The sequence below is a fragment of the Pseudorca crassidens genome, chromosome 15 (genome assembly GCF_039906515.1).
Source record: "Pseudorca crassidens isolate mPseCra1 chromosome 15, mPseCra1.hap1, whole genome shotgun sequence".
NCBI classification, from domain to species: domain Eukaryota; kingdom Metazoa; phylum Chordata; class Mammalia; order Artiodactyla; family Delphinidae; genus Pseudorca; species Pseudorca crassidens.
This window is the reverse complement of record NC_090310.1, coordinates 66603425-66620946: the sequence shown is the minus strand read 5'-3', so window position 1 is coordinate 66620946 and position 17522 is coordinate 66603425. Positions and strand designations below refer to the sequence as shown.

General features: G+C 44.8%; 1 protein-coding gene across 12 annotated transcripts in view; it reads right to left on the bottom strand.

Annotated features, from left to right (window-relative positions):
- The window catches only part of DLGAP4 (DLG associated protein 4), a 202486-nt gene that overhangs the window by 19122 nt on the left and 165842 nt on the right, over nucleotides 1-17522 (bottom strand). For 7 of the 12 annotated variants that reach the window (XM_067708037.1, XM_067708031.1, XM_067708032.1 and 4 more), the window contains 2 exons: nucleotides 15997-16085; nucleotides 15064-15476 (listed from right to left, as the gene is read on the bottom strand). In XM_067708037.1, coding sequence (XP_067564138.1) covers nucleotides 15064-15476; nucleotides 15997-16085 — 502 coding nt within the window. Of the gene's footprint in view, nucleotides 1-3674; nucleotides 6381-8858; nucleotides 10681-15063; nucleotides 15477-15996; nucleotides 16086-16339; nucleotides 16420-17522 lie in introns of those variants that run through there. The other 5 variants (XM_067708033.1, XM_067708035.1, XR_010935249.1 and 2 more) reach the window with 4 other exon arrangements.

Below are 17522 nucleotides of genomic sequence, written 5' to 3'. Positions count from 1 at the left end.
TGATGCAAAAATCCTCAACAAAATATTAGCAAACAGGATTCAGCAGTATATTAAAAGGATTATACATATGACCGAGTGGGATTTATTATAAGGATGGTTCAACATATGAAAGCTAGTCAGTGTAACATGCCACATCAACAAAATGAAGGGGAAAAACCACACAATCATCTCAATTGATGCAGGAAAAGCATCTGACAAAATTCAACACTCTTTCATGAGAAAAACACTCAACAAACTAGGAACTACATGAAACTACATCAACAAAATAAAAGCCATACATGAAAAACCCACAGCGAACATCATACTCCAGGGTGTTTTCTCTAAGATCGAGGATAAGGCAAGGATGCCCACATTCATCACTTTACCTCAACATAGGACTGGAAGTTCTAGCCAGAGCAGTTAGTCAAGAAAAAGAAATAAAAGGCATCCAAATAGGAAAGGAAGAAGTAAAATTATCTCTGTTTGCAGATGATACGATCTTATACATAGAAAACCCTAAAGATTCCACCAAAAAACTCCCGATAGAATATATGAATTCAGCAAAGTAGGCAGAATACAAAGTCAACACACAAAAATCAGTTGCATTTCTAATACTAACAATAAATCAGTTGCATTTCTAATACTAACAATGAAAAGGAAATTATAAAAACGATTCCATTTACAATAGCATCAGAAAGAATAAAATATTTAGGAATTAACTAATTAAGGAGGTGACAGACTTACACAATGAAAACTACAAAACACTGCTGTTTTGTAGTTATTAAGAAGATATGATAAATGGAAACAAGTCCCATGTTCATGAACTGTAAGACTTAATACTGTTAAAAAGTCAATACTGGGCTTCCCTGGTGGCGCAGTGGTTGAGGGTCCGCCTGCTGATGCAGGGGACACGGGTTCGTGCCCCAGTCTGGGAAGATCCCACATGCCACGGAGCAGCTGGGCCCATGAGCCATGGCCGCTGAGCCTGCGCGTCCGGAGCCTGTGCTCCGCAACGGGAGAGGCCACAGCAGTGAGAGGCCCGCGTACCGCAAAAAAAAAAAAAGTCAATACTACCCAAAGCAATCTTCAGATTCAATACAATTCCTATCAAAATTCCAATAATGTTTTTTGCAGAAATAGAAAAATCCATCTTAAAATTCATATGGAATCTCAGGGCATCCCAAACATTAAAAGCAATCTTAAAAAAGAATAAAACAGGAGGATTCACACATCCTGATTTCAGAACTTACTACAAAGCCACAATAATTAAATCAGCCTGGTACTGGCCTAAAGACAGACATATAGATCAATGGAATAAAATAGCAGCCCTGAAGTAAACCTTTGCAAACATGATCAAATGATTTTTGACAAGGGTACCAAGCCCACTCAATGGGGAGAGAACAATATTTTCAACAAATGGTGTGGAGAAAACTGGATATCCACATGCAAAAAAGTGAAGTTAGATTGTTATGTGATACCATAACTCAAAATGGATCAAGAACCTAAATTTAAAACCTAAAACAACAAAATTCTTATAAGAAAATATAGGACAAAAGCTTCAGGACATTGGATTTGGCAATGATTTCTTAGCTCTAACACCAAAGGCACAGGGAAACCAGGAAAAAATAGAAAAACTGGACTTCCTGAAAATTTAAAAATTTTGTTCATTAAAAGTCATTACGTACAGAGTAAAAGGGTAACTCACAGAATGGAAGAAAATATTTGCAAGTCATATATCTGGATGAGGGATTAATATTTAGAATATATAGAGAACTCCTAAAACTTAACAACCAAAAAAATCCCAACCTGATTCAAAAATGGGCAAATGACTTCAACACACATTTCTCCCCCCCAAAAATCAAATTGCCAACAAACATATGACAAGATGCTCAACATGACTAATTATTAGAGAAATGCAAATCAAAACTACAATGAGGTATCACCTCACACCGGTCAGAATGGCCATCATCAAAAAATCTACAAACAATAAATGCTGGAGAGGGTGTGGAGAAAAGGCAACCCTCCTACACTGTTGGTGGGAGTGTGAATTTTTTCCTTAAAAAACTCCTACACTGTTGGTGGGAATGTAAATTTTTTCCTTAAAAAACTATAAAAAAAAACTATAAATGTAAATTTTTTCCTTAAAAAACTATAAAAGCTGCCCTTTGATTCAGCAATCCCACTCCTTGGGCATATATCTGGAGAAAACCATAATGCAGAAAGATACATGCACCCCAATGTTCATTACAGTGCTATTTACAATAGTCAAGACATGGAAACAACATAAATGTCCATTGACAGAGGAGTGGATAAAGAAGATGTGGTACATATATACAATGGAATATTACTCAGCCATAAAAAAGAATGAAATAATGCCATTTGCAGCAACATGGATGGACTTAGAGATTGTCACACTGAGTGAAGTCACACAGAGAAAGACAAATATCATACGGTATCACTTATATGTGGAATCTAAAAAAATGGTACAAATGAACTTATTTACGAAACAAATACAGTCACAGATGTAGAAGACAAACCTTTGGTTACCGGGGGGAAGGGGGAAAGGGATAAATTGGGAGATTGGGATTGACATACACTACTGTATATAAAATAGCTAACTAATGGGACCTACTGTATAGCACAGGGAACTCTACCCAATACTCTGTAATGACCTATATGGGAAAAGAATATTAAAAAAGTGGATATATGTATATGTATAACTGATTCACGTTGCTGTACACCTGAAACACAACACTGTAAATCAACTATACTCCAATAAAAATTAAAAATAAAACTACGATGAGATACCACCTCATACGCATTAGGAAGGCCACTATCAAAAGAAAACAAAACAGCAAGTGTTGGCAGGGATGTGGAGAAACTGTAATTCTTGTGCACTATTGGCAGGAATGTAAAATAGCACAGCTTCTGTGCTGTACAACAATGTGAATGCACTTAATACCACTGAACTGGACACTTAAAAATGGTTAAGATGGGGCTTCCCTGGTGGCGCAGTGGCTGAGAGTCCGCCTGCCGATGCAGGGGACACGGCTTCGTGCCCCGGTCCGGGAAGATCCCACATGCCGCGGAGCGGCTGGGCCCGTGAGCCATGGCTGCTGAGCCTGCGCGTCCGGAGCCTGTGCTCCGCAACGGGAGAGGCCACAACAGTGAGAGGCCTGCGTACTGCAAAAAAACAAAACCCCAAAAAAACAAAAATAATAGTGATAAAAACATCATTAATTTCGTGAATTCCCTGGTGGTCCACTGCAGGGGGCCAGGGAACTAAGATCCCGCAAGCTGCGTGGCATGGCCAACAAAACAAGTCAAAAAAAAGTGATAAAGACATCATTAATTTTAGGAATTCCCTGACGGTCCAGTGGTTAGGACTCGGTGCTTTCACTGCAGGGGGCCCAGGTTCAATCCATGGTTGGGGAACTAAGATCCCACAAGCATTCATATATATGTAAATATATAAAATAAAACAATATATATATGACATAGTATTAAGTATCCACATATATAAAGAACAACAAATCAATTTTCAAAACACTGACAATGCAATAGAAATATGAACTATCTGGGCAATTCACAGGAGAAAAAGTTGAAAGAGCCAATAAACTAATGAAAAGATGCATAGCTTCTCAAATAACAAAGTAAATACAAAATAAATCAACCAGATATACTTTTCCACTTACCAAATAATTAATTTAGAGTCTGACAGGATCAAGCATCAGTGAGGATATCAGAGAAATGGAAATTTTCCAACACTGTTGGTGTAAGGATACACTGGTATAATCTTTGGAGAGCGATCAGGCAGAACTGATTAAAATATAAAATGTTTCCATCCATCCAGCAATTCTGTCCAAGGAAGGTAAGTATCCTAGAGAGATTCTCTCACATATGATGCCAAGAAAGACGTGTGCCAAGATGCTGATAAAACCCTGAAAACACCTAAACACCCATCATCAGGAACGTGGGCAAAGAAAATGCAGTATTTCACGTATCTCACTGAACACGTCACAGAATTTAACCAAACTGAAGCAGATCTGTATGCGTCAAACTAGACAGAACTTCACAACATACTGTTCAGTAGTAAAAGCGCTCTTTGTAACTGCTGCATATTAGATTGAACTGGTTCTGTATTGTGGCAGACTGTATTTTCCAAAGATGACCCCAGCAGTGTCTCCTGTCTCTCGAGTTCTTCTAGAACCCTGACACTCCCCTATCAAGAGGCGGGGTCTAATTCTCCCCGTCCTTGAACCTGGGTGGGCTTGTGACTTCTTGTCGCCAGTAAAATACAGCGGTAGAGATCCCAGGTGAGTTCTGAGGCGAGGTCATCAAAGGCAAGGCAGCCTTGTTAGCCTGGAGCCCGGAGCCAACAGGTAAGAAGTCTGACTGCCCCGAGGCTGCCCGTGAGGAAGCAAAGTCCCGTGGAGGAGACGTACACAGGGGCCCCGGCAAGCAGTCCTGCTCTTTAGGTCACTCTGGTCTAGGCACCAGGCATGTGAGTGAACTACCTTCAGGTAATTCCTTCCCTCGGCTATCAGGCCCTGAGTCATCCCAGCCGAGGCCCCAGACATCTTGGAGCAGAGATGAGATGTTCTTGCCATGCTCCTGCTGAATTGCTGACCTACTGTTATAGCCATAACCGTAATAAAATGCTGGTTGTTTTATGTCACTAAGTTTGAGGTCAGTTTTTATGCAACAAAGGTAACTGAACACTTAGTGATAGGCAGTGAGGGGCCTGCTTTATTACAAATAATACAGCAAAGACATCCTTGTATACGCCTCTACACACAAACTAGTTCTTTAGGGGAGGTCCTAAAAAGGAGACCTGCACTCAGAACTGCCCACTGGTGAAAGTGGAGGAGGCTACAATGCCTGTTTCTAGTAATATTAATATCAACATTAACGACAACAACTGTAATAAATGCTACCACCTCTTGGGTTCTTGCCAAGGGCTTTGTGTTTCTAATCTTACATTAATACACAGTCCTGTGGGGTTGGTATTGGTCCACCCAATTCACAGGTGAGGAAGTGGAGGCCTGGAGAACTGAGGTGACTCGCCCAAGGTCTCTTCCTCGCCAGAGCTGGGGAAATGGGATGGCAGGCCCCTTCCCTCAGGCTGCTAGCTCTATGTCTACCCTTGTTCACCTCTCATCTCCCAGCACTGAGGCTAGAGGTGTGGCCTTTTCGGCTCCTGGCCTGGGCTGCGTCTATCCACAAGTTAGGGTGATGGTGACAGCAGATGCAGCAGACACGGCTGCGGCCGTTCACCACCAAGCACTCTGCATACACAGGGTCTCATCTTATCCCCACTACAGGCTGAGGGTGGGGTCATTATCGCCACTGAACAATGGGGGGAAGCAGGCTCAGATGTGCCCAAGGTCACACAGCTGTTGAGTGGCCGAGCACTTCACCTCCATTTGTTTGTTTCTTCTTCAAGACACGATTCTAATAGCTCCAACCTCACTGGATAGCCGGGAGTAAACAAGACGATGAATGCCGAGTGCTGGCTCATGGTAGGCCGCCCAGCGTTCAAGGCTCTCTGATTCTCCACTCACTCTGGAACGATCCTGATCAACCCCCTGGCCACAGGAGTTCCCAGACTATGCTGAAGCGTTCATTTCATCCGCATCTCCTTCAACAGCAAGAAAGACATCTGCACAACTTGACCTCTGTAATCTTGCTTCCCCATGAGCCCCTCCTTATCCAGCCAAGCACGCCCCTGCCTCCGCCTCCCTCTTTCAAGTTGATGACCTCTCCATCCACCTGTGGCCCAAACCAGGGAAGCTGGAGGGATTCACCTGACTCCAACCCTGTGCCCCTTTAGCCGGTCCATTCAGAACGTTCAGAAAATTTCTTGTTTATCCATTCCTTCCTCTTCCACCCCACCACCCTGGTCTCCCTGTTTCCAAAGCTTTTTCCACACAGCAATCAAGGGTGATCTTTCTAAAAAGAAAATCTGACCATCTCACTGTTGCTTCAGATCCCCCAGCTGCTCTCCCCTGCCTGGAGGGTAATGCCCAATACTTTGATCTGATATTTGAGGCCCTTCTCAGTCAGCTTCCTACTCTTGTGACCCACCATCCCCCTCTTCCCACCCCTTTCTTTTCACTTGTGATTCCTGGACCTGCCCTGCACTTCCTGCTTCTGTGCCTTTGCACGTGCTACTCCCTCCATCTGGAATCCCTGTCCTCTCCCCCTGCCTGTAAATATCCTCCAAGCTTCTGCACGATATGAAGGTATCATGTTCTCCTTGAGGTACCTCCTTGGTGAAGCTCTTCCACATATGTAAGAACAGTGACATTAAAACTTGTGGCCATAAGTCAGACAGGGCCTTGGGTGGACGTACACAATTTGATCAGAAAGCATGGTGGTGTCAACGAAGAATTGTGATCCTAAGAGATAGGAAATGTCATTATTCACAACAGACAAAAAGATGGAAGCAACCCAAGCATCCACGGACGCACGAACGGATAAGCAAAATGTGGTCTCTCCATACAATAGAATGTTACTCAGCCTTAAAAAGGAACGAAACTCTGATACAAGCTGTAACACGAATGAATCTTGAGGACATTATGCTAAGTGAAATAAGCCACTCACAGAAGGACAAAGACCGTATGATTCCACTTGTATGAGGGACCCAGAGTAGTCAGATTCAGAGACAGAAAGTAGAATGGTGGTTGCCAAGGGCTGGGAGAGGGAGAATGGGGAGTTAGCATTTAATAGGTACAGAGTGTCAGTTTGGGAAGATGAAAAGTTCTGGAGATGGATGGTGGTATAACACAAAATCCACTCAAGAGATGCAGCCACCTGCATGGGTGTTACTGATTTACCTGAGCAGTCAGAATACTTATCATGAATCTAAGGGACAGAGCAACGTGACTACATCTATCTTTAAGTTATAGTCACTGGTGTAGGGCTGTGAAAAGGGCTCCATCCAGAGGTTGGGTTCAACAGCAGGGGTTGAGGGCTGCTTATTAAGAAATGTCATCATGTTGAAAGAGCACCCCTCCCCCCATAATATTACAGGAAGGTAATACCAATACTGTTTGACGTGACATATGCTTAGCAGGTAAACATCTTCTCAATCCAGAAAGAATTAGAATTAAGTGTAGTACAGAAAAGTTTAACCTGCTGCACCAACACTGAGTCACTAAGGTATCCGCGCACGCCCACCCAGGCTTATTCTCCTCATCTGCGCCGTCCAATACAACGGCCCCCGGCCATTTGCAGCAAGCGAGCACCGGCAATGTTGTTTCTCTGGATTGAGATGCACGATAAAGTAAAATATGCACTGGATTTTAAGTACTTAGCATGAAAAGGAATGTAACACCTCAATAATTCTGTATGTTGAAACACTACTATTTTGGACATACTGTGTAAGATAACTTACAAAAATTATTTTCACCTATTTCTTTTTGCTTTTTAAATGCAGCTCCTAGAACATTTAAAGCACACGGCTCACATTATATTTTTACCAAATTGCGCTGCTCTAGATGCTCTGACCCTAAGCCACCGGGCAGGGTCAATGGCAGACGGCATGGAGTGAATGACAGTCTGCGAGCTCCCTCCCTCTACCCTGCACCTGGAATGCCAGCAACCAGACACATGCCCCCAAAGAAACTAGAGGATTCTTTTCTGAAGAAGATTCTGAAGGATTCTGGAGAAAAGATACTGACATTTCAAGATCTTCTAAGGCAAAGGCCAGTTTGTCACCGAATCACCCTAAAGCAGGACGCCCTTAAACTTAGATGGGCAACAAACCACTTTAGTTCAATGTCAGCAGAACCTGTCACATTGTCACCAATAGAAATCAAAGATAATTTCATATCACATTACAGTGGTCACAGTTATCTTGAAATAATGTTTACTGTCATCATTACTTTAAAATTATAGTAATTTTAGACTGACTGCTAGACTGTATTACTTAATGCCTTAACAAAGAAGTATATATAGTATTATCATATCACAAATTTATTCACTATTTTAGAAACTGTATATTAATGTAATTGGTTCCCTTTGTTATCTTGATATAATTTTTTAAATTAATTAATTTATTTAATTTTGGCTACGTTGGGTCTTTGTTGCGGTGTGTGGGCTTCTCATTGTGGTGGCTTCTCTTGTTGCGGAGCACAGGGCTCTAGGTGCGTGGGCTTCAGCTGTCGTGGCACGTGGGTTCTAGAGCTCAGGCTCAGTAGTGTGATACATGGGCTTAGTTGCTCCGTGGCATGTGGAATCCTCCCGGCCCAGGGCTCGAACCCATGTCCCCTGCATTGGCAGGCGGATTCTTAACTACTGCGCCACCAGGGAAGCCCTGATATAATATTTTTTAATTAATTATTTTTATTTTTGGCTGTTGTTGGGTCTTTGTTGCTGCACGTGGGCTTTTCTCTAGTTGTGGCGAGTGGGGGCTACTCTTCATTACGACGCATGGGCTTCTCGTTAGGTGGCTTCTCTTGCTGCAGAGCACAGGCTCTGGGCGTGCGGGCTTCAGTAGTTGTGGTGCATGGGCTCAGTAGTTGTGGCTTGTGGGCTCTAGAGCACAGGCTCAGTAGTTGTAGCACACGGGATTAGTTGCTCTGCAGCATGTGGGATCTTCCCGGATCAGGGCTCGAACCCGTGTCCCCTGCATTGGCAGGCGGATTCTTAACCACTGCGCCACCAGAGAAGCCCTGGATATAATTTTTACTGTATGTTATTTAAAACCAGTTTTCTGAGAAGGTGTCTACAGAAGCCTACCTTTCAACGGGCCCTGCCCACAGAGCTGCCAGTTAGTCTCTCACTGCTTCAATTGTTTTTTTGTCCTAATTTTAATTTTTATTAAATTAATATATACTCATAGTTTTAAAAATAAATGGAAGCACAACAATAAATGAAAAATAGATAAATTGGACTTTATCGAAATTAAAGACTTGCACATCAAAGGACACTATGAAGAAAGTGAAAAGACAACCTACAGAATGGGAGAAAATATTTACAAATCATATATCTGACAAGGGTCTATTATCCAGAATACGTAAAGAACTCCTAAACTCTACAACAAAAAGACAAATAACCCAATTAAATAGACTGAATAGATGTTTCTCCGAAGATATGCAAATGACCAATAAGAACATGAAAAGAGGCTCAGCATCAGTCATTAGGGAAATGCAAACCAAAATGACAATCGGGACTTCCCTGGTGGTGCAGTGGTTAAGAATCCACCTTCCAATGCAGGGGATGTGGGTTCAATCCCTGGTCAGGGAACTAAGATCCCACATGCTGCAGGGCAACTAATCCCGTGCCACAACTACTGAGCTCCAGCACCTCAACTAGAGCCCACGTGCCGCAAACTACAGAGCCCGCACATCACAACTAGAGAAGAAAAAAACCCATAAGAAACAACTAGAGAGAAGCCCGTACACTGCATTGAAGAGCCCATGTGCTGCAATGAAAGATCCCGCATGCCACAACTAAGACCCGATGCAGCCGTAAAAAAATAATAATAATTTAAAAATGAATAAATAAAAAATTTTTTAAAAGGACAATGAGATACCACTTTATACCTACTAGGATGGCTATAATCTTTTTAAAAGATGGAAAATAACAAGTGTTAGCAAAGATATACAGAAATGGGAACGCTTATGCATTGCTGGTGGGAATGTAAAATGGTGCAAATGCTGTGGAAAACATTGGCAATTCCTCAAAAAGCTAGACATAGAATTAATTACCATGTGACCCAGCAATTCCATTCTTAGGTTTAAACCCAAAAGAACTGAAAATAGGACTGAAACAGATTCTCATATCGTGTTCACTGTAGCATTATTCACAGTAGCTGAAAGGTGGAAATAACCCAAGTGTCCATCAACAGACGAATGGACCAAACAAATGTGGTATTTACATACAATGGAATATTATTCAGCTATAAAAAGGAATAAAGTTCTAATATGCTACAACATATGGATGTACCTTGAAAACATGCCAGACACAAAAGGACAAACACTGTATCTTCCCACTTACATGAAAGATCTAGAATAGGGAAATTCATAGAGACAGAAAGTAGATTAGAGGTTACCAGGGACTGGGTGGAGAAGGGAATGGGGAATTATTGCTTAACGGAAACAGAATCTCTATTTGGGGTGATAAAAAAGTTTTGGAAATAGATGTTGGTAATATACAACACTGTGAATATAAGTAATGCCACTGAATTATGCACTTAAAAGTGGTTAGAATGGCAAATTTTATGTTATATATATTTTACAATAAAAAAATGGAGAAAAGTTAAACATAGAATTACCACATGATCCAGCAATTCCACTCCTACGTATGTACTCAAAAGACTTGAACAGAGGTACTCAAACAAAATCTTGTACATTATGAGTTTTATTCTGCTATTAAAGAGGTTTTTTTAAATAATGCCATTCTTTTTATTTCCTTATAAATTTATTTTATTTATTTATTTTTGGCTGCATTGGGTCTTCGTCGCTCCATGCAGGCTTCCTCTAGTTGCGGTGAGCGGGGGCTGCTCTTCGTTGAGGTGCGCAGGCTTCTCATTGTGGTGGCTTCTCTTGCTGCGGAGCACAGACTCTAGGCGTGTGGGCTTCAGTAGTTGTGGCTCACAGGCTGTAGAGCGCAGGCTCAGTAGTTGTGGTGCACGGGCTTAGTTGCTCCATAGCATGTGGGATCTTCCCGGGCCAGGGCTCGAACCCGTGTCCCCTGCATTAGCAGGCGGATTCTTAACCACTGCACCACCAGGGAAGTCCCAAAGAGTTTTTATCATGATAGTTAAATAATTATTTCTTCATCTTTGATATTATTACCATATATTATCAACATACCAGTATATTACCATGACTTTTGCTATTTTTATATTATATAGTTTGCTTTTGCTAACTCTAAAATTAAGTTTTATTTTATTATATTTAATTTTTTTAAAGAACATAACATGCAATTTATAAATTTATTTTATTTATTTTTGGCTGCTTTGGGTCTTTGCTGCTGCATGTGGGCTTTCTCTAGTTGCGGTGAGTGGGGGTTACTCTTCGTTGTGGTGCGTGGGCTTCTCATTGCAGTGGCTTCTCTTGTTGCAGAGCACAGGCTCCAGTAGTTGCGGCATGTGGGCTCAGTAGTTGTGGCACACGGGCTTAGCTGCTCCACAGCATGTGGGATCTTCCCGGACTAGGGCTCGAACCCGTGTCCCCTGCATTGGCAGGCGGATTCTTAACCACTGCACCACCAGCTAAGTCCTTTATTTAATTTTAATTTTAATATTTTGGCTGTGCCGCACAGCTTTCGGGATCTTAGTTCCCCAGTCAGGGATTGAACCTGAGCCACAGCAGCGAAAGTGCCGAGTCCTAACCACTGGACTGCCAGGGAATTCCAAAGTTTTATTTTAAATTAAATCATAAAATTAAAAAACAGCAAGTGGAACTACTAGGCTTACAACAAAAACAGAAATCTTCTACTCCATCCCTTCCTACCCCTGAGTTAGTTCCTCACTTTTAATATGAATAAACAACTAAAGATCACTGGACATTCCAGGAAAGACTCCAACCCAAAAAGACACATAGAAAAAAGGAGCCTAAAGGAAACAGAGACAACACAGGGACACATGAAAACTTAAATATATATGTAAATCTTAGAAAGGTGGGAGAAGATACTCTATCCATAAAACAAGGACAAAATATTATGAAAAAAGGAACAGAGTAAGAAAGAGCTCTTATACGAATGGCTGTAGTAAACATCTGATGTACAGAGTTTAGAGACAAATTCAAGAAAACCTCTCAAACTCAACAGATTTCTCCAAAAAAAGATACACAAATAGCACTTGCAAAGATGCTATACTTTATTAGCCACCATGGAAACTCAAATCAAAACCACAGTGAGGGGCTTCCCTGGTGGCGCAGTGGTTGAGAGTCCGCCTGCCCATGCAGGGGAGGCGGGTTCGTGCCCCGGTCCAGGAGGATCCCACATGCCACGCAGCGGCTGGGCCCGTGAGCCATGGCCGCTGAGCCTGCGCGTCCAGAGCCTGTGCTCCGCAATGGGGAGAGGCAACAACGGTGAGAGGCCCGCGTACCGCAAAAAAACCCACAAAAAAAACAAAAACCACAGTGAGGTACTACTGTACCCACCATGATGGCTATAATCAAAAAGAGCAATAATTACAAGTGTTGGTGAGGATGTGGAGAAATTAGAACCTTCGTGTGCTGCTGGTGGGAATGTTAAATGGTGCAGCCACTGTGGAAGAGTTTAGCAGGTTCCTCAAAAAGTTAAACACAGAATTATCATATGACCCAGCAATTCCACTCCTACTTGTATACCCAAAGGAAATGAACATAGATCCACACAGAAACCTGTACACAAATGTGCACAGCAGCATTATTCATACCAGCCCCAAAGTGGAAACAATTCAAATGTCCATCAACACATAAATGTATAAATAAAATGTAGTATTATCCATAAAAGGGAATATTACTCCACAGTAAGGAATGAAAAACTGATACATGCTACAACATGGATGAACCTTAAAAACATGCAGCAAAAGAAGCCAGACACAGAAGACCTGTCACACAATCATCCTGTATGACTCCATTTACATAAATGTCCAGAATAGGCAAATCCACGAGACAGAATTAGTGGTTGCTGAGAGCTAGTGGGGAGGAGGGGATGAGGAGTGACTGCTTATGGTCACGGGGTTTCTTTTTGGAGTGATGGAAATGTTCAGAATTTAGATAACAGTGATGGTTGCACAACATTATGAGTGCACTAACTGCCACTGAACTGTATACTTTAAAAGGGTAAATTTTATGGCATGTGAATTATATCTCAATAAAGTTGTTATAGCGTGGGAAAAAAAAGAAAAAAAAAAAAAGAAAGCCTTCCAGAAAGAGAGACAACAAAAAGATAAGAGAAAGAAAAGATCAGAGACAGGATCGACTCAGCAGATCCAACATGTGAGTGACAGGAACTTCAGAGAGAGAAAACAGAACAAGTGGAAGTGAGGAAATTATTTTAAAAAATTAATGCAAGACTATTTCTGCAAGAAACAAAAGACCTGAGTCTCCACATAAAAGTGGCCTATTAACTACTGGCACAAAGACCCATTCCAGGGCACATCACTGAGAAATTTCATAAGAGAGGTAAAGTGAAGACCCTAACAGATCCTAACAGCTTCCAGAGATAAAATAATACAAAGGACTGAGACCTGGAATGGCCTCAAACTGTTCATCGCAAGTAATGGAAGCTAAACATAATACGGCCTCTTTAAGATTCTGAGGGAAAGTTACTTTCAACTTTAATATTTATATATAAATTATATCTATATTTATACACAAAAATAATTTGTATTTACTATTTTCAACTTTACACCCAGCCAAACTATATGAGGTCTGAATAAAGACATACAGTTTCCAAAAATTTATCTCCAACTGAAGGTGTGCTCCCGTAAAGTGAGGGGGCTAAAATCAGGAAAGCGGAAGACCATGTTGTCCAAAAAAGCAGGGTGTCCATCACAGTAAAGTAGCCAAGGGCAGTCCCAGGTGACGAAAAGGGAAGTCTCTGGACAGCAGCCTGGCAGCAGGCCCAGAAAGCAAGCTGGCCAGATCAGGGCAGAGGACAGAGGGCACCAGGAAAAATAGGAGATCATGAGATTATCTGATACGTTTGCACACCTGGAAAATAATATTGATGAGGGGCTGGCCGATCTGGTGGAGCATGTGAAAAAAATTACGAATAAGAGCTTAGAAAATAAAGTGTATAAAAAAAATGAGGCAACCATTCATTCTAGGAAAAACAAAATGTATAAGAAAATGAAATCATTAATATACTACAAGGCTCTGTAGTGAACATCACTTACATGCTCATAGCAAACAGAAATATTGGTTGTTTTTTAACCCCAAACTGATGTAATATACGGAGGGTGGGGCACAGGAAGTGGAGGTGACAGAGCTAAATACTGAGCTATTATAGTAGAGATCAATACATAATGATGATTTATTTGAGAGGAAATAAAAGGTAATCCCATTTAAAAATGAAAAAGAAATATGAAGGTAAATACCAGAATACACAGTTGACAAAAGCTGCAAGTGGGGAAGGCTGAGGAAGGGCAGAGGGCTGGATGGTTTCTGTTAGAAGCCATTTAGTGCTCTCTCTGATCCTTGCCTCTGTTCTGATTTTGTAAATACTAGTATTGTAAAAGGTTGTTAGGTATATACCTCACAACAGTTCCCTGCACACCAGTGGGTGTGACATCAAAGCTGGGGACTGGCCTAGAGAGAGTGAAAACAAGGCCTCTGAGTCATCAAGGGGTGGTTTCCCCAGGCCCTGCCCCACCAGGGGTCAGTGGGATGCTGGCTCCATCCCTTCTGGATACTCCAGAGACCTGTGCTTCCTGCACGGTCTGTGAAGGGGAGCCATCTAGGGGCCGGAGCTTCCCAGGGGCCTGCCTCCAAACCACCCCTCCCCTGTATCAAACACCTGTGAATCTAGGCTCCCTACATATTTCTAGCTCTTTCTAGAACTATTCTCTAATTTCTCGGGGGAATTTTTGGAAACAGGCATGGTATAGACAGAAGCCTAAGTGGGAAAGTAGATGACTTCTGTCTAACCCATTCATAGTTCTTCACACCCTGCTGAGGTTCACAGTTAGATCTCTGGTGCTTGGTACACAGTAGGTGCTCAATAAGGAGCCGCCAAAGGCATAATTATGGTGCCAACTTTCTGTGTCCGGCACTTCATCGGGCCCTGAACATGCACCGCCGCATCAGAGAGTAGGATTATCTCCACGTTACAGGTAAGGAAACTGAGGCTCAAGGAACCTGCCCAAGGTCACTTCACTAGTAAGGGAAGAGCTAGGATTCAAACCAGGGGCCTGCTGACCCCACAGCCAGTGCAACTAGCAGCTGCTGCCGTAAATCCTTTCTGGAAAAAGGTTTGGTTAGGTCGGTGGATGGATGGAAGAAAGGAAAGAATGAGAGTAAGGGGTGGAATCACAACCGACCTAGGAAGAGAACCTAAGAACCCCCACCCCCACCTCGGAGGCTGGGGCTGGCACCCGCACCCCTCCCACCCCGCCCCCGGGGCCGGCCTCACAGCGCCCACCTTCTTCAGAGAGGCTGTTCTCTTTGGTCTCCTTGTCCATCTGGCAGCACCAGCCTTCCAGCCGCTCCGTTTCTGCCTGAAGCAGCTTCAAGAACCAGTAGCCGTCCCGGCGGCAGGCACCTGGCTGTGCTGGCTCCGCGGGGGAGCTGGAGGACGTCTCCAGCCAGGGGTCGGGCGGGGGCAGCGAGGATGCCTCTAAGGCAGGGTCGCTGTCGTCTCCATAGGAGAGGTTGCGCTTGATCTGGGCAATCCTGGGGGTCTGCCGGGGGCCGGCATCGATGCTGATGGAGTCGGGGTGTGGGGTGCAGTCCGGGAGGCTCCTCTCAGATGACTTACAGCTCGAGTCGTTGGCATCCTGGGTATCCGAGTCGGTGTCCCGTCGGGAGGACATGCTGTGAGAGGGGGCGCTGCTTCTGTGGGTGCGGGGTGGAGTGGGGTGGGGACAGTAGGGGGTGAGTCACCCAGAGGGCCAGAGACCAGAGGCCACCCCGACCCGGACACACGGGAGACAGAGAAACGGATGCATCGTCTGCTCACCATGCGCCTGAAGCGGGTCCCACAGCCCCCGTCTCATTCTCTGCTCAGCCCCCGCCCCGCCCACACGCACACGCACACACAGACAAGGTCATAAGGTTGCCTGTTTACTGCACTGGGGCCAGGACGCCCACCAACATCGGGGTGCCAGGCCATGTCTCCGCCCGGCCTCGGCCCCCGTGGCTGATTAATCTCACAGAGCAAGCGCTCGTTGAGCACGCCCGCCCGCCCAGCCTCCCACACCTGGGCCACCGCCCGCACCCCAAACCCAGCTCGGTTACTAGAAATCCAGCAAGGAGAAGTGGGTTAGGGAGAGCAGGAGGAGAAGGCGCAGGAGAGGGGAGAGCAGAGGGAGGGAGAGGAGAGGGGAGAGGCAGCCAACACCTCGGTGCCACTTACCGCCAGTCGTCCTCTACCTGAACCCCGATGGACTGGAATTTGGTAGCGGGACTGGGCTCCTCTTTTGGCACTGGCTGAACGCAGTCAACCTTATTGAAGGACAACGACAGCAACGGCACGGAGACAAAGACAAAAATAAAGAACAAACACCACACTTGCTGCTGAAATTCACGTTAGTGGGACGACGCAAACGGACGTGTGGACAGACAGACACGAGGCATGCGGACACTGCACGTGGGCCCGAGGCCGGACCAGGTTAAGCCGGGCACTGCTCATTCGCGCGGAGGCGGGCGGGCAGGTGGGTGGGAGGTGGGATGGGGTGGAGATGACTGGCTTTCCCTACTCTGAGGAGGGTGCCATCACATCGATCGCTTTGGGTCCGTTGTCCTCCGAGAGGTGGGAATCGTTCCTTCTAGTCCTCTCCTTCACACGCATCAGAGAGAAGAAAAGAAAAAAGGACAACGAAAGAGAAAGAAAACACACACACACAAAGCCACAGCCGTTATCTGGTGTAGTTGAAGCGGGGCTGTCTCGAGGCACAGATCGCTCCCCCAACCCTGCAGGTGAAGGGCAGGCTGGAGGCACCGGCACTAGGGGCGCACCTCGGACGGCAGTTCTGGATTTGAAAGCTGCAACCAAGGCAAGAGCCGGCCAAGTCCCTGGGCCCCGTGGGATGCCGGCCCTGGGCCTTGATCACACTTGGCTGAGGTTACCTTCAGCACTGGGTGGGCCAGGGGAGCCACGTGCAAAGCTGGCACTCTTTCTCTATACCAGTGATGCCCTGGGCCTACCTTTCTTTTCCGGGACAGAGGTACGTGGCCACGGAGCAGCCAGGTCAGCCCCTCCGCCACCGCTCATGAATGAGGGAGAACACACACTTGACCCAGGGCTCGAGGCACCAAGGGGTGGGACGAGAGTTGTAGGGGTGTCCTTGGAAATAGGAGACTCTTGTCTCTTGGCTTCACAGAGGCCAGGGAGGCTTTCCTGGGCAGGGAACGAGCACCAGGCTCCTCCTTGCCATGGGGGTGCAGCTGCATTTCTCCTTCAGCAAGAGCCAGCTCAGAGGATGCAATATCACTGGATCTCAAGAAGCTGCCTGGAGAGCATGGAGTGCGGGTGGGGTGAACCCGGGGGAGAAGCCTGGATGGGCCCAAGAGCCAGAGTACTCAGCCCCCTGTGAACTGCCGAGTGAAAGGATCAGGGTGAGTCTAACTCTCTCAGGTCTTCTGGAAAGATAAGAACATCTGGTTTGGCCAAGGAGAGGGTGGGGCTGCCCAAACAAAGACCCCGGGACTAGACTATTTTCTGTATTCCTTAGTCTCTCCTGAGAGCTGTACAGGACAGGGGCCGGACCCCTTATGAAGGAGCCCAGAAAACTGAATAGTCTCCTGGCCGACTTTCTTCTTGTATATGTGCCCAAATTTTTCCTCTCCAAGAGGCAAGTGCAAGAAATCGGCCAGTGAGCCATCTCTGGTCCATTCTGCCCCCCTTTGAGTCCCATGTTCCTTCTGTAACTTTGGTGCTTT